The following is a 23,844-nucleotide window of genomic DNA, read 5'->3' as shown; positions in this document are numbered from 1 at the left end:
CACCAACCTCAGGGCTTGACACGGGGCTGGATCCCAGGACCCCAAGATCAAGATCAAGACCTGAGCCAAAAGCAGATGCTTAACCAACTGAGCCACCCAGGCGCCCCCCAATATATATTTATGTACTAATTAATTAATTCTTTGGTGGGTCTTGAGAGGCCAACAGGCTTTAATCTGTCTCGTCAGCAGGAAGGAAAGCCACTATTGGCACGGGCGCTGGCAAGTTTCCCACACTCTCATCTTGTGTTTGCTAGGACATCTGCTACACACTGTCCTTCGGCCTGGCTGATCTCATATAAATTCTCTCCTGCTATAATTCACTGCCCACAACCCTGCCAATAAAAGCAAGGCTCATCCCCGCTGCAGAGAACTTTATTTTCATCCCCTGCAGCACGGCCACCTCCTTCTCCTGTGACCTGCCAGCCATGAAGTTTCTTTTTCTCTTTCTTGTCATCCTTCTGGCCATGAAACCACTGGTCTCAGGTAACCTGGGTCTCTCTCAAGTGTCTGGGATCTTGGTCACGAACTTTTTGCTTTCCTCTCCCCTCCACTGAGGACAGCACAAAACTTTTCCTCATTTGATGGGGTTTTGGGAGGTTTTCCTATGATCAGCTCACATCCACATCTCTCCCTGATTCTTTTTTGCCAGGTGGTGGGATGGTAGCTCTTTGGAGCACCTGACACTTTAGGGCAGAGTGGTATTCTGGTGGGATCTTGGGAGAAGGCTTAGGGGTAACAGGTTGGGTACAGATTGGGGACTTGTTGGGGGTTCTGCATCATTAAGATTAGAGGTTGAGGGTGAGCTGTGATGGGGAGAAAGACCTTGGGGTTGGAGTGGTAGGGAGATTAGGATGAGCTGAAGGTAAGGTGTTGGGCTCTCCTGATGGTTTGGGGTGGGCTGGGGGAAGGGAGGGGATTTTGGGTTGAGTGGTGATGGTGCTGGGGGTAGACTGGAGCTTGGGCTGAAGTTGGGAGTTGGTACTGAATAGTGCAGGATGTCTGATGACTGCTGCTCAGGATTGAGGTTGGTGACTTGATTAAATTTGGGTTTGACTTGGAGTTCTGTCTCAAGGGGCATTGAGTTGGGTAGGGTTGGGAGTTCTACTTAAGATTGGACTGGGTTCTGAGTTTGAACTGGGTAAATATGGTTAAGGAGGATTGGAGATTGGGTTGTGGCTGCACCCAGGTGAGCTTAAGTTGGGACCAGGCTATTGATTAGGAGCTGAGTCTCTTGAAATGTGGGTGAAAGCCCTCCATCCCCTAATACTACAGGTAAAGTTTATTGTCCTTCCTATCATTCCCAAGCTCCACTAGGTGGGATATTCATTGGCATCAACTGATTCCAAAGTTAGGAGTAGCAGGTTGGGGGATAGGAAGACAGAGGGTAGGACGTCCGAAAAAGGCTTTCTTAAAAGCCTTAGAGTTCCCAAGGTTGAAACAATTGTCTCAATTCCCTCCCCTCTCAAGATCACTTCTTCCCTTTCCTGGGACTGGGTTCACTGTTAGTTACTTAACTGTCTCCCCTCCCCCCGCCCTGTTCCTCCTCTACCTCCTCTAGTCTCGCCATTTGAGGGATACTAACATCTGCTTAATGGTTGTTCCTGTGCCCAACAGCAGAGTGTTGGATGGATGGAAAATGCCGGTTGGTGTGCAAAAGTGATGAAGACAGTGTCATACGCTGCGCAAATCGTAAACGGTGCTGTGTCCCTAGTCGTTTCTTAACAGTCCGGCCAATGACAGTCGAAAGCATGGAACCCTGGACCGTTCCTCACACATCCAAACCAGTAAAACATAGGATCAGACCTGGCAGTAGGGGTATATAAATAGACAGCATGGATAGAAATGGCTTTGTTTCAGGTTCCTTAACTCCCACATTCCATTAAAACTCACAAATCTGTTTCTTGTGTCGGTCAATCATGAGGAGTGTTGCTCCAAAAGGATTGAGGGTGGGGCAGGGGGGATGGCAGGATAGGGGTTAAGAGGTATCAGAGAGACATTGCTGGGGTGTGGCCACAGCAATGGGGTGATGGTTAACAGTCTTGAAGATAGTTCCTCATCTACCAGCTGCAGGCGAGGCTACTGGAGTGGGTTGAGGAGCACATCTGGGGAAGCCAAGAGACTTAAAGTCACAGCCGGCACCGAGAGAGGGGGAGAAACGCTGGGTGGGAGAATTGCTCCATCTTAGGAGTGAAAAGGCTGGGGGTGAACAGGGACCGAGTAGAGCCCAAATCCTTGGGTTTCTAGGGAAGTTGGCTGAGATGCCTTTTGATGCTGGGGACTCCACAGCCCCAAGGATCAGAAGGTTTCCAAGTGCTAAAAAAAAGATAAAGCACATGAACTTACCCATTTATAAAAGAGTTTGTTCACTCTTCAGTTCTTCCATTCTTTCATGGATTTAATCATTCAGTCACCCCAGCTCTTCCATTCACCGCTGTCAGACTCTGCTCATATCCCCCTCCACGCTTCAGCTTCCCCAGCTGTGAGGTTGGAACCCTAGACTCTATCTCAGGATCATGGGAAGCGGGAGAGGGGATAATGGAGCGCACCGTCCCCGGTACATTGTGAGCCCTAATGAGTCTTAGCTGTCGCTATTATTGCTCTTTGATTTCTTCAAGCATTTAAGGAATATGTGCTGTGTGCCGTCCAGCTGCGTTAGGTTCTGAGGGACACGGAAGCCTGTCTCATTTGAACTGAGAATTTAGCCTGGGAGGAGACTAACCCATGCGGCATATTCGAGAATCCTGCTCAGGAATCTAGACGACCTGGGTGTCTTCCTTGCTTTATTATCTCAAATCCTATTCTCTGGGCCCATTTTTTCCAACACGGTTGTTCACCCCTGAACTGTGTTCTCTGCAGTGAGGTCAGACACCAGAAGTGTTCTGTAAAGCATGGTGTGTGATGTAGAGACGGATAGAAAGGGTTCACTCTGGGGCGCCTGGGTGGCACAGCGGTTAGGCGTCTGCCTTCGGCTCAGGGCGTGATCCCGGCGTTATGGGATCGAGCCCCACATCAGGCTCCTATGCTATGGGTCTGCTTCTTCCTCTCCCACTCCCCCTGCTTGTGTTCCCTCTCTCGCTGGCTGTCTCTATCTCTGTCAAATAAATAAATAAATAAAATCTTTAAAAAAAAAAGAAAGGGTTCACTCTGATCCTTGGAGATAATTTGTTCTCAATTCAATATTTCTACTCAGACTCTGGGAAGAGAGATACCTCTTCCTCTGATCCTGGTCCTACTCTGGGCATCCTCTGATCAAGTCCCTCCTCATGGGGTTAGGAGTCAATGGGGGCAAGCGGGATATATCCATTTAGAGACGGTGCCCTCCTCTCCTTCCAAGACCATGCTTTGAGCAGTGGGAGCCTGGAATTCCCTGCTTGGGCCTGCTTCCAGGGAGCATGTGGACTTTCCCCTGGAAGATGGGGCCCACCATGTGTTCGCCTCAGGCAGGAGTACCAGGGACACTCCTGTTTGAGGGGCAGGGGGCCGGCTTGGATGTTCAGGTTGGAGTGTCCATGTCTTACGTGAGAGAGTCCTCACAGTGCAGGGCAGAGTTGGGGATGAGGGAGAAGAGAGCTGGGCTGTGGCCTGAGCCAGTTCCCCTCATGCCGTCTTGTTCCTGCACAGAACTTTGAAGAATCCGAGAATCATAAATTCAGTTCTGCTCTTTCAGGTCATTATGAAGGGCTATTTCACAAAGGGCCGTGGGCTAGATTTTATTTGTCCCACTTGTTAGCTTGATTCAGAACTGTTAAATATGCGGACATCTGACAGCTGCACCAGGACCCACACACGTTGGGTTGTGCCCAGCATTTGGAACACGCTCTGGCTCACGACCCATCTCCAAGCTCCCTTCAGAGGCAGGGGCTGCTTCACCTGTGCTTTCCACATTCCCGACGCCTGTGCGATCTGGGGAAACTCTTAGGCTGCCCACAAGAGCCACCTGGGCCCTGAGGCCCTGGTGAGACCATCTGAAATATTTCCTCACTGATTTCTCTGCCTCCAGATTTTCTTTGCATTGGGGTCTATTATCAGAGGGATTCTTTCTAGGAAAGTCATCTGACCATGTTACTCTCCTGCTTAGATGGCTTCTTTCTCTCCTTCCTGCCCAAGGTCGAGTCTGAAGGCCTTGGTGGCCCAGCTTCATCTCCCATGACAGCTGCTCCCGGACCAACCCTCTCCAACCTCACCTTTGTTCATGGTTCCCCTCCACCTCGTCCCCACACTAGGCTCATCTCTGTGATGAACTCCTTCTCACCCTCAAACTGCAGTTGATGTCCCTACCCAGGAAAGCCTTCCATAAGCTCAGTTTCGCTATTTCTTAATAATTATAATACTAGTAGCTGTAATAATAGTCCCATTTCACTCCTTATGTGTCAGGCACTGTGTTTGGTGCTCATGGGCCTGAAGTCATACGATTCTTAAACAACCCTCTGTTTTAGTTTTATAGAAAATTTTTATTTATTTATTTGCCAGAGAGAGAGAGAGAGAGAAAGAGGCAGGCAGAGGAAGAAACAGGCTCCTTGCTGAGCAAGGAGCCCAATGTGGGACTCGATCCCAGGACCCTGGAATCATGACCTGAGCCAAAGGCAGACGCTTAATCAACTGAGCCTCCCAGGTGTCCCACAACAACCCTCTGATCATCCCTATCTTACCGATGAAGAAACTGGGACCTAGACAGGTGGTATAATTAGCCAAGGTCACAAAACAGTAAGATAGATCAGGGATTCCAACTAAGCTCTGGTTGGCTTCACAAAGTGTCAGGCTTAAGCAGGGATGACACATATCACATTATTATATAATTATTTATTCACTGCTCACTTCTCACCAATCCCCCAAACACACACATACTGGATGGAAATCCTCGGCGGTTGAGACAGCACCTTATTTACATCTGTATGCTGGGTGATGCCAGGCTCCAGGAATCAGGGTGGGGTCCTTCCTGGGCTAGAGGGATTGGAGGACTGTGGGATCGGATACATACGGCTCAGGCTGGCCGCGTCCAAAAGGGTGCAGAGAAGCTCCGGGGGCTTGCTCACATTGGTTCTCATTATTCACCAGTTAGTTTGCTTTCAGAAGACATAGATTTCATAGTGTGGGAGGTGGTCTGGGGAGAGTCGAAGGGTCCCTCAATACTGGGGCTTGGCATTAATGTCTCTACACACAGCCATCATGCCCTCACCAGATTCATTCGTTACAAGGCACTCGGTCCACAACATTAAGAACCTCCCCCGTGCTTAACACGTGCACACAGAGACGGCCCTGGGAGTGACAGAATGGTGAGGCAAGAAAAAGGCTTGGAACTCACCATCGAGCCATGTGAAGTTTTTAGAAGGCACTTAACCCCGTGTCTGAGTCTCTGGACTTGGGGTCTGGGCATGTGAAATTTTGAAAATTCCCTCAGAGTATTCCTTTGGGAGATAAAGTTCCACCCCCCCAAGTCCCCTGCCAGACTTCCTTCATTCCTAATAGCCCTCAAACTTTGAGAATCTCTGAGCTGGGCAACTTTCCTTTGTCTTCCCATTTCACAGGTGGGGAAACTGAGGTCCAAGGAGGAACTGTGACCTACGTTCATAAGTAGGTTTGAGACAATGCTGGGAATAGTAAACAGTCTTCTCTGATTCCTGGTGAAGGGGCTGAGGGGACATGGAAGGGATATGATGTAGACGTGGGTGATACAGTGAGTGGTGGCATACAGTGACAGGGGAGGCCAGGAGTTAAGAGCAGCAAAGCCCCTGACAAAACTTTGAAGCCCTTTCTTGGGTGCCAAGGCCTCTCTCCAGGGGAAAGGCTGAAGCAGGCCAGCCCCCCTGATCCACCTTCTCAGATACACACTAAATACACCCCTCTTTCGGATGCTAATCTCACAATGGCCCTTCTTCTCAGGGAAGGTGGAAAAGGATTATCCCTGGGGGATGTGACAGAAAGGGTGTGGTTTTGCTCTTGTAAAGCTTCTCTGCTCAAAGTTTAATGGAGTAGATCCTTTTTATTTGATGCAAGGGCTTAGGATATCTGTGTGTGTGTGTGTGTGTGTGTGTGTGTGTGTAAATTAGACTTTGTATTAAGCCCATTTGGACACAAAGGACCCTATGTGTCCACCACCAAGTTCAAGGCCTGTCAAAGGCTGGGTGCTGGTAACTGTTGGTGAAATGAAGGAGAAACTCGTGAATGCCAGGTTCAGAAGTTTGGACTTGACATTGATGACAGTAGAGGGCCATGGCTCCAGCTGTTACTGTCCAGGGAGGTACCAGCCTTTCCCAGCCACACAGCGTGTGGAGAAGGCAGTGCTGTACCTCAGAGAGAATATGGGCTTGGAGTCAGAGTGAGTGGAGTCTGAGGCCTTGCTCTGCCTCTAACAGTTACGGGGCCTTTGCCAGAACACTGTCTCTCTTAGCTTCCGTTCCATTATGCAAGAAGGAAAAATAGAGACATCTACTTCAGAAGGTTATAGTAAACATTTAACAAGTTAACATAAATCAAATGGCTCATAGGGGGTGATTTGCAAATGGGAATGGTCATTATTTGTATTTTTCCTTCCAGTCAAAGGATCATTCCTGTTTCGGAGACCTCAGTCCCAAGGGGGAATAATAATCATACTGATGGCTCACATTTACTGAATGCTTGCTGTAGACTAGGAACTGGGTCTCTGGTTTCCATGTGTGCACAGCACCAAAAAAAAAAAAAAAAATCTCTGGCTACCACTGAGGGACTAATGTCTGTCTAATTTCATGGTACTCTTCCCAAACTAATAGTTCATAGTTGTAACACAGGCAGAAATGGGTCCTTCAGAAAGGATCTTTATGTGATAATGAAAACAATATTTATTTAGTTAACATTTATTTAGTGCTATGTGCCAGTCGCTATTTGCTTTCCATTTATTAAGCTATTTTTTAAGATTTATTTATTTATTTGAGAGAGAGAAAGAGGGAGAGAACATGTGAGTGGACAGGGGGGAGAGGAAGAGGGAGAGGAGAATCTCAAGCAGACTCCCTGTTGAGCACGGAGCCCGAGGTGGGACTCGATCCCACCACCCTGACATCACAACCTGAGCTGAAACCAAGAGTCGGACACTTAACCAACTATGCCATCCAGGCACCCCACCATTTATTAAGCTATTAACACAACTTTAAGTGTTAGGGACTGTTACAGTCTCCACTCTGCAGATGAGGAACGTGTAGAAGAGGGAAATAAAGAAATTTGTTAAAGGTTGCCCAGCAAGTAAAGCAAGAGCTGGAATTTGAACTTGAGGGTTCTTGACTTCATTTCCTGTTCTTTTAACCCCTGCGTAGCTCCTTAGGTTATTTGTGTGTGTGTGTGTGTGTGCGCGCGCGCGCGTGTGTTCTAACTTATTTATTTTAGCTTTACTGAGATATAATTGGCATATAAACATACAAGACATTTAAATTGCATATCTTGGTGACTTGATTGCGAAAGGATGCCCCCCATCTAGTTAATGCCTCATATCCATCACCTCACAAATTTATCTTTTTTTTTTCTTTTGGTGAGAATATTTAAGTTGTACTCTTAGAAAATGTCAATTATACGAGAGAGTGTTATCAACTACGCCCACCGTGTTGTACATTAGATCCTCAGACCTTATTCATCTCATAGCAGAACGTTTGTACTCTTTAACCAGCCTCTCCCTATTTCCCTCACCCCACCTTCGGGAAACCACTTCTCCACTCCCTGTTTCTATGAGTTAGATTTTTTTTTTAAGATTGTGCATATGAGTGATACCATGCAGTACTTGTCTCTGGCTTATTTCACTTAATATAATGGCCTCAAGTTCCATCCATGTTGCTGCAAATGGCAGAATTTCCTTCTTTCTCATGGCTGAGTAATATTCCATTATATATTTATGCCACATCTTCTTTAGTCATTCATCTGTTGATGGACACTTAGGTTGTTTCCATGTGTTTGCTGCTGTGAGTAATGCTGCAGTGGACGTGGGAGTACAGCTGTCTTTTTGAGATCCTGTTTTCATTTCCTTTGGATACGTGCCCAGAAGAGGGATTGCTGGATCATATGATCGTTCTATTTGTAGTGTTTTGAGGAATATATTGTTTTCCGTTGTGGCTGCACCCATTATATTCCCACCAACAGTGCACAAGTGTTCCCTTTTCTCCAAACCCTCATCATTTTTTAATTTTAACTTTTTAATTTGAAATATTTGTTGATTCATAGAAAGTTGCAAAGATAGTACAGAGAGAGGTCCATGTAACTTTCATGCAGTTTCCTCCCAAAGATTATATTTTACAGAACTACAGTACAACATACAAACCAGGAAACTGATGTTGCTGCAATGGGTGTGCATACATCTATGACATTTTATCACAAGCGTTGAGTTATGTAACCACCCGTGTGATCAAGATACAGAGCTGTTCTATCAGCATAAAGATCTTCCCTCTGCTACGCCTTAAAAAAAAAAAGATTTCTTTCTTTCTTTTAGAGAGTGAGTGAGAGCCAGTGTGGCAAGGGGCAGAGGGAAAGAATCTTCAAGCAGCCCCCTCCTTACTCCACTGAGTGCGGAACCCAATGCAGGGCTCGATCCCACAATCCATGAGATCATGACCTGGGCTGAAACCAAGAGTTGGCTGCTTAACCAACTGAGCCCTCCAAGCGCCCCCTTCTGCACAGCAGAAGACTCTCAGCAGCACAGACTCTCTTCCTGCCTCCACCCTGCCACAATTCTTAACCTTTGGCAACCACTAATCTGTTTCTTATCTCTCTAATTTCTATCATTTAAAAAGTGTTGTATAAATGGAATCATATGTAATCTTTTGAGTTTGGCTTTTTTTAGTCAGCACTATGCTCTTGAGACTCATCCAACTCGTGTGGATCAATTTTTTTTAATCTTCGAAGAAGATCATTCTTTTAAAAAATGAGTAGTTCTAGCCAGTGCATTAGAGCAAGAAAGAAATAGAGGCGTACAGGTTAGAAAGGAAGAAATAAAACTGTGCTTGCAGGTGTCGTAATGGTTTCTGTAGAGAATCCCAAGGAATTTACCAAAAAAACCCCACAAAAACTAAAACTAATAATTAAGTAAGGCCATATACAAGATACAAGATAAAAATAAAAAATTAATTACATTAGTATATACTATCATTGAACGTGTAAACATTGAAATTAAAAATACAGTACCATTCACAATCACTCCAAAAAATATAAAATTCTTAGGTATATAGCTAATAACGCATGTGTAGCAATTGTATGCTGAGAACTACAGAATGTTGATAAAAGAAATCAAAGATTTAAATAAATGAAGAGACATACCATGTTTATAGATTGTAAGATTCAACAGGCAGGAGGCACCTGGGTGGCTCAGTGGGTTAATCATCTGCCTTTGGCTCAGGTCATGATCTCAAGGTCCTGAGATCAAGCCCCACATCAAGCCCCGAATCTGGCTCCCTTTTCAGTGGGGGGTGAGCTTCCCCCTCTGCCCCTCTCCCTGCTTGTGAGCTCTCTCTCTCTCTCTCTCATGTGCCCTCTTAAATAAATAAATAAATAAAATCTTTAAAAAAGAAAAGATTCAACAAGCAAAGATGTCAATTCTCCTCAAACTGATAGACACTCTTAATATAATTTCTATCAAAATCCCAGTAACATTTTTTGTAGATATAGACAAGATTATTTTGTCTATATCTTGCCTGTAGAGAAATCTGCAAAGGAATGAGAATAACTAAAACAAGTTTGAAGAAAAAGAATAAAGTCAGAGGAAGCGGGGCGCCTGGGTGGCACAGCGGTTAAGCGTCTGCCTTCGGCTCAGGGCGTGATCCCGGCATTATGGGATCGAGCCCCACATCAGGCTCCTCCGCTATGAGCCTGCTTCTTCCTCTCCCGCTCCCCCTGCTTGTGTTCCCTCTCTCACTGGCTGTCTCTATCTCTGTCGAATAAATAAATAAAATCTTAAAAAAAAAAAAAAGTCAGAGGAAGCATTCTACCAGATTTCAAGGCTTGTATAGCTAAGGTAATCAAGAGCGCGTGATATTGGTGGAGAGAGAGCCATATGGGTCAATGGAACAGAACAGGAAATCAGAAATAGCCCCACAAGTGTACAACCGATTTTTCAAAATGTGCAAAAGCAATTTAGTGGGAGAAAGATATCTTTTTCAACAAATAGTGCTGGAGCAATTGAACATCGGAAAGAAAGCAAGAAAGCAAGAAAGCAAGAAAGAAAGAAAGAAAGAAAGAAAAAGAAAGAAAATGACAGAGAGAAAGGGAGGAAGGAAGGAAGGAAGGAAGAAGAACCTCAATCTAAAGCTCACATCTTATGTGAAATTTAACTCAAAATGGATCATAGATTTAAACATAAGATGTAAAAGTATAAAACTTCTAGAGAAAAATGTAGGAAAAATCTTTCAGACCTAGGGCTAGGGTGAAAAGTTCTTAGATATAAAAACACAATCCATAAAGGAAAAAAAATCAGTAAGTTGGACTTAATCAAAATTTAAAATGCTCACTCTGCGAGAAGGCCTGTGAAAAGGATAGATGGAAAGACACATGGCGGACTGGGAGAAATATTTGCAAGCCGCATATCCGACAAAGGACTTATATCTAGAATATAGAAACAACTCTCAAAACTCAGCAGTAAAAACCAATCAAATTAGGGACACCTGGGTGGCTCAGTCGGTTAAGTGTCTGCCTTTGGCTTAGGTCATGATCCCAGGGTCCTGGCATCGAGCCCTGCATCAGGGACTCAGCCGGGATCCTGCTTCTCTCTCTGCCTGCATCTCCCCCTGCTTGTGCTCTCTCTCTCTTTCCCCCCCTGACAAATAAATAAATAAGATCTTAAAAAGAAAAAAAACCCAATCAAAGGAGAAGAAAGACATTTCACTACAGAGGACACACAAAAAGATGTTGAACCTCATTAGTCTTTAGGGATCCGTGTTTGAAGACCACGTGATAGTCCATGACATAACTAGCAGGACAGCTAGGATGAAACACGGTGGCAGTACTAAATGCTGGCAAAGATGCCAAGAAACTGGATCTTTCACACATTGCTGGTGAGAATGTTAAATGGTACAACTCTGGAAAATACTTTGGCAGCTTTCTTTTAAAAAACTAAATATGCACTGACCATGTTACCCAGCAAATGCACTCCAGGGCATTTATTCCAGAGAAATGAAAGTTTAGTTCCAAAACCTTGTAGATGAATGTTCATAACAGCTTTATTTATTTTTTTAAGGGATTCTTTTTTTTTTTTTTAAAGACTTATGTTTTTAGACTGGTTTTAGGTTCACAGCAAAATCGAGAAGAAGGTACAGAGAAGTTCCACACAGCCTCTGCCCCTACTCATGCATAGTCTTCCTTATTATCAACAGCCCCCACGCAGTGGTGCATGTGTTACGACTGGTGAACCCACACTGACCCGTCATTATCACCCAAAGTCCACATTTTACCCTAGGGTTCACTCTTGGTGTTGTACGTTCTCTGGGTTTGGACAAAGGTGTAATGACATGAATGGATCATTAGAGGATCATACAGATTAATTTCACTGCCCATCAGATACTCTATGCTCTGCCTATTCATGTCTCCTACCCCAACCCCGGCAACACTGATCTTTTTATTGTCCCCATAGTTTTGCCTTTTCCAAAATGTCATATAGTTGAAATCATACAGTAATGTGAGCCCTCTCAGATTGGCTTCTCTCACTCAGTAATATGCATTTAAGATTCCTCCGTGTCTGTTCCTGACTTGACAGCTCATTTCTTTTTAGCACTGAATATTATTCTCTTGTCTGGACGTGCCAGTTTATTTATCCACTCACCTACCAAGGGCATCTTGGTTGTTTACAAATTTTGGCAGTCACGAATAAAGCTACTATAGACACCACGTGCAGATTTTTTTTCATGGTAAAGACTGCTTTATTGGCGGCAGTTGGTATAAGTCAATAAATATTAATCCCCAAAGAAGCACCCAGTTATTTATTGATTATTGGTCCATAGGGAGCTAAATGAAACTGATCCAACTGCCTGCTGAGATGATCTGAAGTCACTCCTACTTCCTGGGAAACGCAGCCATCGCCAGCTGCGATATGGCATAAGCTGTTCCACAACTGTGAGCATCACGGTGGTTCCTACAGGAGGGCATCAGCTACTCTACCCGTTAGATGCGCTGGAATTCCATTACCCTGCTGAAACAGCTTTTGTTTCTCCGGAACTTTATTTTCTAACTGCCTGCATGAAGCAGTTCATGTGCAGGTTTTTGTGTAGACATAAGTTTTCAAGAAGCACAATGGCTGGATTGTGTGGTAAGCGTATGTTTAGTTTTGTAAGAAACTGACAACCTGTCTTCCCGAGCGGCTGTCTCAGTTCTCGTCGCCATCAGCAGTGTAGGAGAGTTCCTGCTGCTCCGCATCCTTGCCAGCATTTGGTGTTGTCAAGTGTTCCAGATTTTGGTCATCCTAACAGGTGTGCAGCGGCATCTCAGTACTATTTTACCCCTTTAGGTTTTGACCATGCTCCCTGACCCCTCAGATCTATGTCACTGTTAAGTGGAAATTAACTATCTGTGTTTTATTTGTTTGTTTTGGCTAGGCAGACATCACACCCTCCGATGCATGGGAAACACGGGCATCTGCAGACCCTCTTGCAGAAAGACTGAACAGCCCTACCTCTACTGCCTAAATTATCAGCCATGCTGCCTCCAGTCCTACATGAAGATAAGTATTTCTGTCAGAGAGGAGAAAAATGACTGGAGCCAACGGAACCGCTGGCCAAAAATATCTTGAGCGCTGGTGATCACCATCGTCAACCTGCTGTCAAGACCCCTTATTAAAATTCTTGCACCTGCCACCCTTGTCTGTCTTTCATCCATTGGCGATCATGGTGAGAGACTGGGTTTTGCGTGGTGAGGTATCTGTCCCATTCTTGATCCAGCCCTGTGGGAGAGAAGGCTAGAAAACTGTAGGGACAAGAAGAATCTAGACAAACCACAGAAGAGGGGGAGGGAATGTCTTAAGACGACTAAAGGAGAGTTGAAGTGTTTGGGCAGAGCCAGGACTTCATCTGTGCTATGTTGGGCTCAGAGGGGGCCCAGAGCTAGTGGGATGGATGCGCAGGGCAGTGGGTGGTGGTCTTGTAGACAAATATGTCTTAGTTTATGAAAGAACTTCTTTTTTTTTTTAAAGATTTTATTTATTTATTTAACAGAGATAGAGACAGCCAGCGAGAGAGGGAACACAAGCAGGGGGAGTAGGAGAGGAAGAAGCAGGCTCATAGCGGAGGAGCCTGATGTGGGGCTCGATCCCATAACGCCGGGATCACGCCCTGAGCCGAAGGCAGACGCTTAACCGCTGTGCCACCCAGGCGCCCCTATGAAAGAACTTCTTAACCAGCTATTGTAAGGTGCATAAGATGTCCTGTCAAGGTTTTAATGTTGTGAGGCTGGAAGTCTGTTTAATGATTATTGAGGAAGGAATTTGAACATTAGATGCTGCTGTTCTTTTCTATGATTGTTAAGGACTTTCAATTCCAGAAAATCTAGGAGGCTTGTGCCCCCAATTACCACAGCACTAGCTTTTTAAGGTCAAATTCTAATTTTACTTTCTATGTCTTACCTCCACTAATATTTCTTTTTTTTTTTTAAGGTTTTATTTATTTATTTGACAGATATAGAGACAGCCAGCGAGAGAGGGAACACAAGCAGGTGGAGTGGGAGAGGAAGAAGCAGGCTCATAGCAGAGGAGCCTGATGTGGGGCTCAATCCCATAACGCAGGGATCACGCCCTGAGCCGAAGGCAGACGCTTTAACCGCTGTGCCACCCAGGCGCCCCTCCACTAATATTTCTTTCTCCACCTTCAGTTCCAGAATCTGTCAAAAGGAGAGTAGCTACGTTTGCTGATTATCTTTCTCCATCCTCTGCCTCTCCTCAACTCGGCACGATTTGCTTTTGTGCTTATTGTTCTATTGAACTGGCTCCAGCCAAGCTCACTGGCGCACCTCCTTTATGAAAGGTTCATGGATGTTGCTCAACTTGCATCTCACTCTGCCTCTCAGTAGCATTTCCAACCAGAGTTCATTGTCTCCCTAGAAACTTGAACTTGGTTCACTCTTTCTTTGTTTTCCTCCTAACTTCTGGGCTATTCCTCCTCCATTACCTTTTGGAGTTTCTCTGCTGCCCTTTGCTTCATTGCATTCGTCTGGAGTCTCTCTTCTCTTGTGAGAATCAAAACCCTCCACATCCCTAGGATAAGGCTGACAGTTCTATAGCCACATCAATGAGTAAACACCTTGAGAGGTTTGAAACCTTTCTCATCCATCAGTGACAACTTGCTTTGGTGAACACACCTCTGGAAGCCAAATCATCAGTGACAGCATTACGCTGTGAAGGTCAGACAGTCAGTGCTGGATTCACTCCACGGTCTACACTTCTAAGTTGTCATCAATGCCTCTCCAGATCTGTAACCAACACCACTGCCCCAGGATCCTTCCCCCAAAGGCTGTAGAAGTTCAGCACTTTGTTCTGTTTAATGAGCATATGCATGACCAGCTTGGCTCTCTTTTATTTAAGAAAACAGTCATTTCGGCATTTGGCTTCAGACATCAAATGTCAGTCTCCTCCTTTGACAATTCTCTTCTTTTCCTTCCTTCTGTGCTGTTGCCCAGACTGTCATAACAACAAACCTTATGATCTGGACAAAATTGGTGGTTTTGGACCTCTGCTTCTGGCAGAGTCATGGTCTAGAACCCAGATGAACCCTCCCATTGAAAATATAAAAAATCATTTATTTAAAATAAAAAAAAACCCTTCTTAAGCATCCTTGACTTTCAAAAAAAGTAAAAAATATTAAGGTCGAGTGAAACCAGGTGCTTTTCTGAAGGCAGTAACTGAGACTGCTTTTGTCTTGAAAGCATTTGCTGAATCAGGTCAGCTTGAGCTTTGGTTTCTGTGGCTTTGGCCAGGGTCAGGCGTAGGCAGGGGAGAGGAGACAGTGCCTAGGGTCTGAAAATATGGGAGTCTCATAGGAGACTCCTACATAAATCTCAGTCCTGAAAGTGTTACACATGCTGTGTAAGGATAAAACAGAAACAATATTCATCCTCCTTCACTAGGCATTTTTCAAGGAAAATTGTCTGGTCTTGAACCTTGGTACTCAGTATACAGAAAAAAATCTCTGCTGAGAATTTACAACTTCACGCTGGCTTTCACATAGTCTCTCTCATTTTAATATTCTTTTTTAAAAAATGATTTTATTTATTTATTTGAGAGAGAGAGCACAAGAGAGTGAGCACACAAGTCAGGGGGAGCAGCAGGCAGAGGGAGGGGTAGGGTGGGGCGGGAGCAGAGAGCCTGATGCTGCGGCTCGATCCCAGGACCCTGAGACCATGACCTGAGCAAAAGCCAGACGCTTAACCGACTGAGCTACCCAGGCGTCCCAATAATTTTTTTTTTAAAAAGAGAGAGATGGAGCTCCTGGGTGGCTCAGTCAGTTAAGCACCTGCTTTCCGCTCAGGTCATGATCCCAGGGTCCTGGGATCAAGTCCCACATTGGGCTCCTTGCTCAGCGGGGAGCCTGCTTCTCCCTCTGCCTGCCGCTCCTCCTGCTTGCATTCTCTCTCTCTCTCTCTCTGGCAAATAAATAAATAAAATCTATAAAAAATTATTTAAGTAATTTCTACACCCAATGTGGGGCTCAAACTCACGACCCCAAGATCAAGAGTCTCACACTCTTCTGACTGAGCCGGCCAGGTACCCCTCTCACATAGTCTCTTTGTATACGGATGGTCCGGGGGAAAAAAAATCAAGCTGATGATTTAGCTCAAAGTTGTCCCAAAGTAGTAGTGGCAAAGACGTGTGACAGAGCAAATGAAGGAGCATGATTCAACTAATTTACTCAGATGAAGTTCCAAGGAAAATGCATAGCTCAGAGCCCCAAATCACAAAAACCACAAGGAAAAAAAGCATCATGAATTAAGGCCAGCAGAAACCACAAACCAGAGATCCAGACTTTAAGGACTTCAAGTATCAGAATTATTAGAAACAATAATTTCAAGAGTAATTTGAATAAATAAACTCACAAGATTTGAATTTCCCATCATCACATCGGTATTACCTGACCCTTGTGAAGAAGCATTCCAGTGCGGAGTGGAAACGGTATATTCGAAGCAGAGACTCAGTGGATCTGGAAGGCATAAATAAACTGCAGGAGCAGGTGGCCCAGATGCCTGGTTTTTACTGGCTCTCCTTCATCACACACGAATGGTGTCACAGAGATTCCTGTGTTTAGATAAAAAAGGAAGAAAAGGAAAGCCAGGTTTGTGGAGTGGCTTACACCATGTGCTGGCACTGCCAGAGGTGACGCTTCATAGCCTGATTTACAAGTGGCCCTGAAATTCAACAATGAGGAAGGGAAATCCATTCCGTAGAAGGAGGGATGGTCTAAGTATGGATCCACAGTGATTCATGGACAGTGATAGCGGGTTGACGGGTGGGCTAGTCGGTAACTTAGAAAGAACAAGATTAGAAGGTAGGTAAAAATGAGGTGTGTGGTGGTTAGGTGGGTGGGCCTCTCTGAAAGGGGACAGGGTGTGTAGATAATTTTTATGCCATCAGAGGGAGATAAATAAAGCTCTCCATAAGCAAGCGGACAAAGTGACTCATCAGGACATGGGCTTATGCAACCAGCCTTTCAACAGCTTCCATTCCAACCTCGAAGCAATTGGAGCAAAAAGGAGTCCTCACAGCTTACACTTGGGCCAGGCATTTTCCTACAGTGAGTGGTGATATGGGGCTTTAGAGCCAAAGTTAGTGAGTAGCAAAATGGATGCTTTCACCTGAGGTGTCTGCTGTTGTAAAGAAAGGCTTTAGTGTCCTAGAAGTTACTTGTACAAATGCAAGCATTTGGGATTTTGATTGTGACAATTTTTGCTGCCATCAGGAGGCAAGATGAACACAAGGGATGCCTGTAGTATTACCACAGCACTTGTGGAGAAGACAGGGCGATGGGAAGATCAGGGTTGGAATACTTGACTAAGCAATGAAAGCTGTGCATAGGTCACCAGCAAACAAGGGACACTAAATATGGGTTAAAACTTGTGCAAATAATTTGAAATTTTGGGAAAGGCCCTGAGGAGTTTATTGTTGGAAGTATTGAAAAATTTCAGACTTACTTACACAGATGTTTTTATCTAGAATTACACATTGATGGAGGGTGGCTCACTGTGGGGTTTTTGTTTTTTTGTTTTTTAGATTTTATTTATTTATTTGACAGAGAGAGACAGGCAGCAAGAGAGGGAACACAGGCAGGGAGAGTGGGAGAGGAAGAAGCAGGCTCCCAGCGGAGGAGCCTGATGTGGGGCTCGATCCCAGAACGCAGGGATCACGCCCTGAGCCGAAGGCAGACGTGTAACAACGGAGCCACCCAGGCGCCCCTCACTGTGGTATTTTCAGTGCTTTATTGATACGACTTAGTCCATCCCTCTGAGGATGGGGCTGAGTGACAGCCAAGAGGAAGTCATGAGCTTTGATGAACCTCTCAGAGAAAGATCTACGTTTCCAGTTTCGAGTCGGACTTTTCATCTTCTTTATTGTCGGTGCTTATTTCAAAGCTAGGTGTAGTAAGACTTGTTACCGGGATATCAATAATATCTGTTTGAAAATTAGGTATGGGTGTGGGAGAAGTGATAGGAACTTTCTGGTCTGGAACGCAGCAGACTTGATAATGTTGACTTACTGTTTTTATTTTTGTCAACTCTGCAGGTTTGCCGCAGTATCCGGATTTGTGCCAGCATTCCCCGCCCCCCCCCCCCAGGCTAAATAACAAGAGGAGAGACCATTATTTTAGGCTACCGATGCTCTCAGTTTTACAGGCATGACTACACTGTATCTGGTATCCCTTAACAACATCATGGGTCATAGTTAGATTCTGGCTTTAAGACTCCCAGCTCAGGCCTGGCAAATATCATGTTTCTAAAAGTATCTTTTCCCAACCTCTTACGTGCCCATTTTTAAACTTTTCTGAAAATGAGAGCAATCTTACCCTAAATGAAAAGAAACGTGCTAGTCACAAGGAATTGGAGCTGTTTACTACCTGGGCCTGTGGGAAGCCATCCACATAAAGAAAGTTCATCTTGTTGCCACTGTTGTTTGAGTTATTTGGATGGTCACACCCCATGTGGTTAATTACTTTAACTATATATTCAAATGAATATATAAAAGATACCAGTAATAATAAAATGAATACCCATGTGCCTGCATTCTCATTAAGAAGCAGACGTTACTAGATACTTAGAACAGTGCAGGTGTCCCTAGATGCTTTGTTTGCTCAGTATTAGAGCAGTGCTTCTTCAATTTGGTAATGTGCATCTGAACCATGTAGAGATCTTCTTGTTAACATAGATTCTCATTCAGTTGATGGGGCAGGGTCTGAGTTTCTGCTTTTCTAACAATCCTCTAGGTGATGCCAGCACTGCTGCTACAAGGCTTACGGTTTTTGGAACAAAGTTTCAGGCCATAAAAAAACCTTGGTGAATTTCATGTGTTTAATATTCAGTAGTGTATTAACTTAATTCAATACTGCTTAATGTTTGTACATTTTATGTTTTCCAACCAAATGCCATATTAGAATGAAAAATTTCAGTATTTAGAAATTAAATAATATGGTAAAAAATAAAACTTAGATTAGAAGAATAGTAAAATAAAGCCAAAAATAATGAAGTCAGAAGAAATGAGATCAGAAAACTTCTGGAGAGACTGATTAAGAAAAAAAAGGAGACATCAAAAATGACAGCTACACTGAAATGGTGACATCAAAACAGATACACCATATTCAAAATAACAGAAAAGAATTATCAACAACCGCACGCCTATAAAATTGAAAACCCAGATGCAATGGGTAAATCCTGAAAAATATTACAGGAATGGCACAGGAAGGACATATAACCTTGAATAGATCAATGAGTGTTCAGAAAATGACATAGCAGTGAGAAGCCTCTTCTTCCCCAAAGCCTCAGCCCTGGACGATTTTTAAAATGTTGGTAGAATACATATAGCATAAAATGTACCACCTTAACCCTTTTTGGGTGTATAGTTCAGGGGCATTATGCACATTCATGTTGCTGTGTTACCATCCCCACCATCTCTCCCCAGAACTCTTTACTGCAACACTGAAACTCTGTACCCGATAATAAGTGACCTTCCCACCCCCCCTGAAAACCACCATGCTACTTTCCGTCTCTCTGTATCTGACTACTGTAAGTACCTCATACGAGAGGACGCATACAGTATCTGTCCTCTTGTGACCGGCTATCTCCCTTAGCATTACAACTGTAGTGCTCACCCTCACCGTAGCCTATGTGAGAACGTCCTTCCTTTTTTAGGCTAGTATGATTCCATTACTAGTATGATTCCAAAATGTGCACACCACATTTTGTTTGTCCGTTCATCTGTCAGTGGGCACTCTGGTTGCTTCTACCATTTGGCTATTGTGAATTACACTGCTATCCTGATTTTAAAGGGAAGTTCTCCTAATTTCGCAGAAGATCAATCCAAGTATTATGTCATATAAAATGTTCCAGAAAACAGGAGTGAGAAAGAATTATAGGTCCATTTTGTTTACAAATAGAGACTCAAAATATTCTAATTAAAGTATTAGCCAACTGAATTCAGTAGTGTATTAAAATACATCATCAAAAACTAAGGATGTACTGTATGATGACTAACATAACATAATGAAAAATTATTATTAAAATAAATGAATAAATAAAATACATCATGATCATGTAGGATATAATTCCAGCTCAAAATATCATCCAACTTAGAAAAAATCTATCAATTTATCAATGAAACTTACTACCTGTATAGAATTAAAGAGATAAGTAATAGAACTACTCTTTTTTGATGCAGAAAAATGATTTGATAGAGTTCAGTGCTTACTTATAATGAAAACTCTAGGCTAAGTGGGAATAGAGGGAATTTCTTTGATTTGGTGAAGGTTATATATCAAATTCTAGAGCTAACATTATCTCATGGAGAAATTCATTCCTGTTGAGGTTAGGAAAACAGGGGCGCCTGGGAGGCTCAGTTGTTTAAAACGTCTGCCTTCGGCTGAGGGCGTGATCCCGGGGTCCTGGGATCGAGCCCCATGTCGGCTCCTCCGCTATGAGCCTGCTTCTTCCTCTCCCGCCCCCCCTGCTTGTGTTCCCTCTCTCGCTGGCTGTCTCTCTCTGTCAAATAAATAAATAAAATCTTAAAAAAAAAAAAAGGAAAACAAACATACTATTATTGCTATTGTTTAAAATAATAGTGGTAGACCTGGTCAGTGCTTAAAGGAAAAAAAAAAAAAAATCAAAACCAAAACAAAAGTATAAGGATTCGAAGGAAAGGGATGAGATTGTCATTCATTCTAGCAGTCATGATAATATAAAAAAAGAATCAACAAACTTAAATTAATGGGCATATTGATTTACAAGAATCAACAGCACTTCTCTACACTAACAATAACTAACCAAAAAGTATAATAAATATATAGCATAGCTACGAAATATCTTGTTTTAAATGAAGAATACTCAAGACCTCTATGGGATATATTTGTTGTTGTTGTTGCTGCTGTTTTAAAAGATTTTATTTATTTATGTGACAGAGAGACAGTCAGTGAGAGAGGGAACACAGCAGGGGAGTGGGAGAGGAAGAAGCAGGCTCATAGCGGAGGAACCCGATGTGGGACTCGATCCCAGTACGCCGGAATCACGCCCTGAGCCGAAGGCAGACGCTTCGCCGGGATCACGCCCTGAGCCGAAGGCAGACGCTTTAACGACTGCGCTACCCAGGCGCCCCGTCTATGGGATATATTTTGAAACTCAAACAGCAGATGTGATCTTGGATGGAATGACTTAATTATCATAAAGATTCACTTGCCCCTAGATTAATCCATAAATTTAATGCATTCCTAATCAAAATCCCAGTGGGAGTTTTGGGAGACTTGATTATTTTACTTTAAGATTTATAATGAAGAATAAAGGCCACCAATACCTAAGATTACTTAAAAAAATAAAAAGTGAGACAAAAGTTTGCCCTTCTAGTCACTGACAAACTAGAAAGCTATGGTATTACAAAAAATATAGTATCGTCAAAAGAACAAATAGACCAATAGAACAGAATGGGCAGCTGAAATAGATCCATGCTTACATGGGGAACTTAATATGCGGTAATGATGAGACCATGGCTCAATGGAGAAAGCATAGATTATGCAGCATAACAATGCTGGGAAAACTGGCTCACTCCATGAGAAAATAAAAAGTGAATTTGCACATTTCATCTTGTGTCTTGAAGATCAGAATGTGAAAGACATAGCAAAAAAGCTATTAGAAAGTAGTGTCAGAGCTCAGCATCACTTGGCATCAGGGAAATACAAACCAAAACCACAAATTCTCCCACTGGTCAGAATAGCTAAAATTAACGACTCAGGAAATGACAGATATTGGTGAGGATGGGGAGAGGGGGGAACCCTTTTATACTGTTGGTGGGAATGCAAACTGGTACAGCCACTCTGGAAAACAGTATGGGGTTCCTCAGGAAGTTAAAAATTGAGCTACCCTGTGACCCAGCAATTGCACTACTAGGTATTTATCCAAAGGACACACACATAGTGATTTGAAGGGGCACTGGCACCCCAATGTTTATAGCAGCAATGTCCACAATAGCCAAACTATGGAAAGAGCCCAGATGTCCATCGACAGATGAATAGATAAAGAAGATGTGGTATATATACACAATGGAATATTACTCAGCCATCGAAAAGAATGAAATCTTGCCATTTGCAACAATGTGAATGGAACTAGAGAGTATTATGCTAAGCACCATAAATCAGAGAAAGATAAATACTGTATAATTTCACTCATATGTGGAATTTAAGAAACAACAGATGAACATAGGGAAAGGGAAGGAAAAATAAAATAAGATGAAAACAGAGAGGGAGGCAAACTACAAGAGACTCTTTTTTTTAAAAGATTTTATTTATTTCTTTGTCAGAGAGAGAGAGAGAGAAAGAACACAAGCAAAGGGAGCAGCAAGCAGAGGGAGAAGCAGGCTCCCCACTGAGCAAGGAGACCGATGTGGGACTTGATCCCAGGACCCTTGGGATCATGACCTGAGCTGAAGACAGATGCCTAAGTGACTGAGCCACTCAGGCATCCCAAGAGACTCTTACCTATAGGAAACAAACTGAGGGATGCTGGAGGGGAAGTGGGTGTGTGGATGGGGTAATTGGGTGATGGGCATTAAGGAGGGCACTTGATGTCATGAGCACTGGGTGTTATATGCAACTGATGAATCACAAAATTCTAGCCCTGAAACGAAAATACAGCATATATTAATTAAATTGAATTTAAATAAAAAAATTAAGGAAAAGAAAATAAGGTCAGAAATTCTCTTTGAGACATAAGAATGGGGAAAACTTCTTTAATAAAATCACCAAGCATAACCCACAAGGCCAAAAAATTGTTGAATTTGATTACACCAGAATTAAGTGTTTCTGTTCAATGAATGACATATCATGGGCAAAGGTCACAGGTAGATGACAGTTTGGGGGATAATCTACCCAGTGACTAAAGCTGACTTTATCAGATCAAAGATATCAAAGATAAAGAATTCCTACAGATCAACAAGAAAGCATCACCCGCCGGGAAGAAATAATGGGCAAATGCTATGAATAGGCAATTAACAGAAGTGGAAAGAGTCACTTATTCATTCATTCAACAAACGTTTAAGTTTTGACTACATCCAGACACAGTTCAAGATACAGGAGGATACATCCATTAACAAAATAAACTAAAAGTCCTGCTGTCATGGAGATGTCAATCTTTTCAGGAGACAATAAGTAAGACAGTAAGAGAAGAAAGTGATACTTTCTTTATTTAGCTATAGTTAAATAGAGATGATAAGCATTATGGGGAATGGTGAAGCAGGGAGGGGTGGGCAGGAAGTGTGTGACTGGAAGGGAAGTAGTAAAAGACTTCATGGAGAGGATATGAAAGAGGGAGCTTTGAGACTAACTGTGGGAATGGTGTACCAGGCAGGGGAAGCAGCAAGAACAAAGGCCCAGAGGCAGGGTCTATCCTGAAGTTTTGGGAAAACCATATGGTAGTGATGCTGTCTACAGAATAAGTTAGACGGAGAGTAATTGGAGAAATATAATGGAGGTTGAGATCACAGAGGGTCTTGCAGGTCACTGAAAGGAAGCCATTCATGTATTTTGATCACAGGATAAGAGAAATGCAAATTAAAACAATGGTGTGAAACTACTTTACACCCATGAGACTGATAAAAATAATGTGAGTGTTGGAGGAATTATGGTGATATGGCCTGGTGCACTGCTGGTGAGAGCTGGGGAGATTTTCCTGCTTGTATAAATGTCACTGATTTTTATTCTTGTTGCTTAAACTTAGGAGTTGTCCAACATAAAACATAAGACTTTATGCTTCTTTCATCATCTCAACTATTCCTTCAAGGGGATGGTTTCAAGTTTATATCTCTTACCAGAACGCCCAGACTTAAAACCCCAGAACATGTAATATTTCCTTCACTCCCCACATTCTCTGAGTTTCCATGATTCATGGATTGCTTTTTACCAAATCTTTCACATCTGTTTCTTTCCTAGTCTCACTACCCTCACCAAACTCAAAGCAGACACAATTGGTTCCATGTGGACCATATGGAATTGTCCTGATTGTGTCTGGAATTGCGGCTGGAGAATTAATCAAACCCTGATAGCTAGCAGTTTTTACAGGCAGTGACCTAAGAGGTTCCAAGGGAGGAATTCATGGAATAAAATATTTTATGCTGACCTTTAACCTGGCCATTTGACACCCAGGAATCTATTCTATATAAATCCTTGTCCAAATATGTAAAGA

At 43.3% G+C, this 23,844-nt stretch overlaps 1 protein-coding gene across 1 annotated transcript; it reads left to right on the top strand.

The window, feature by feature from the left end:
- The first annotated feature begins 272 nt into the window (after positions 1-272).
- Positions 273-12,788, top strand: LOC103674352 (beta-defensin 119). Its single transcript, XM_008703248.2, has 2 exons — positions 273-483; positions 12,531-12,788. The coding sequence occupies exons 1-2, from the start codon at positions 426-428 to the stop codon at positions 12,722-12,724; spliced, it is 252 nt and encodes an 83-aa protein (XP_008701470.1). The 5' UTR covers positions 273-425; the 3' UTR covers positions 12,725-12,788.
- The last annotated feature ends 11,056 nt before the right edge of the window (positions 12,789-23,844 follow it).

The sequence above is a fragment of the Ursus maritimus genome, unplaced genomic scaffold, assembly GCF_017311325.1.
Source record: "Ursus maritimus isolate PB19 unplaced genomic scaffold, ASM1731132v1 scaffold_22, whole genome shotgun sequence".
Lineage (NCBI taxonomy): Eukaryota > Metazoa > Chordata > Mammalia > Carnivora > Ursidae > Ursus > Ursus maritimus.
This window is presented reverse-complemented; position numbering and strand designations above follow the sequence as displayed.

Bases quoted from the DNA above. Each gene is read 5' to 3' on its own strand.
- LOC103674352 (XM_008703248.2), top strand. From the start codon at position 426: ATGAAGTTTCTTTTTCTCTTTCTTGTCATCCTTCTGGCCATGAAACCA. The intron at 484-12,530 runs GTAACCTGGGTC...TGTTTTGGCTAG, and splicing joins CATGAAACCACTGGTCTCAG to GCAGACATCACACCCTCCGA.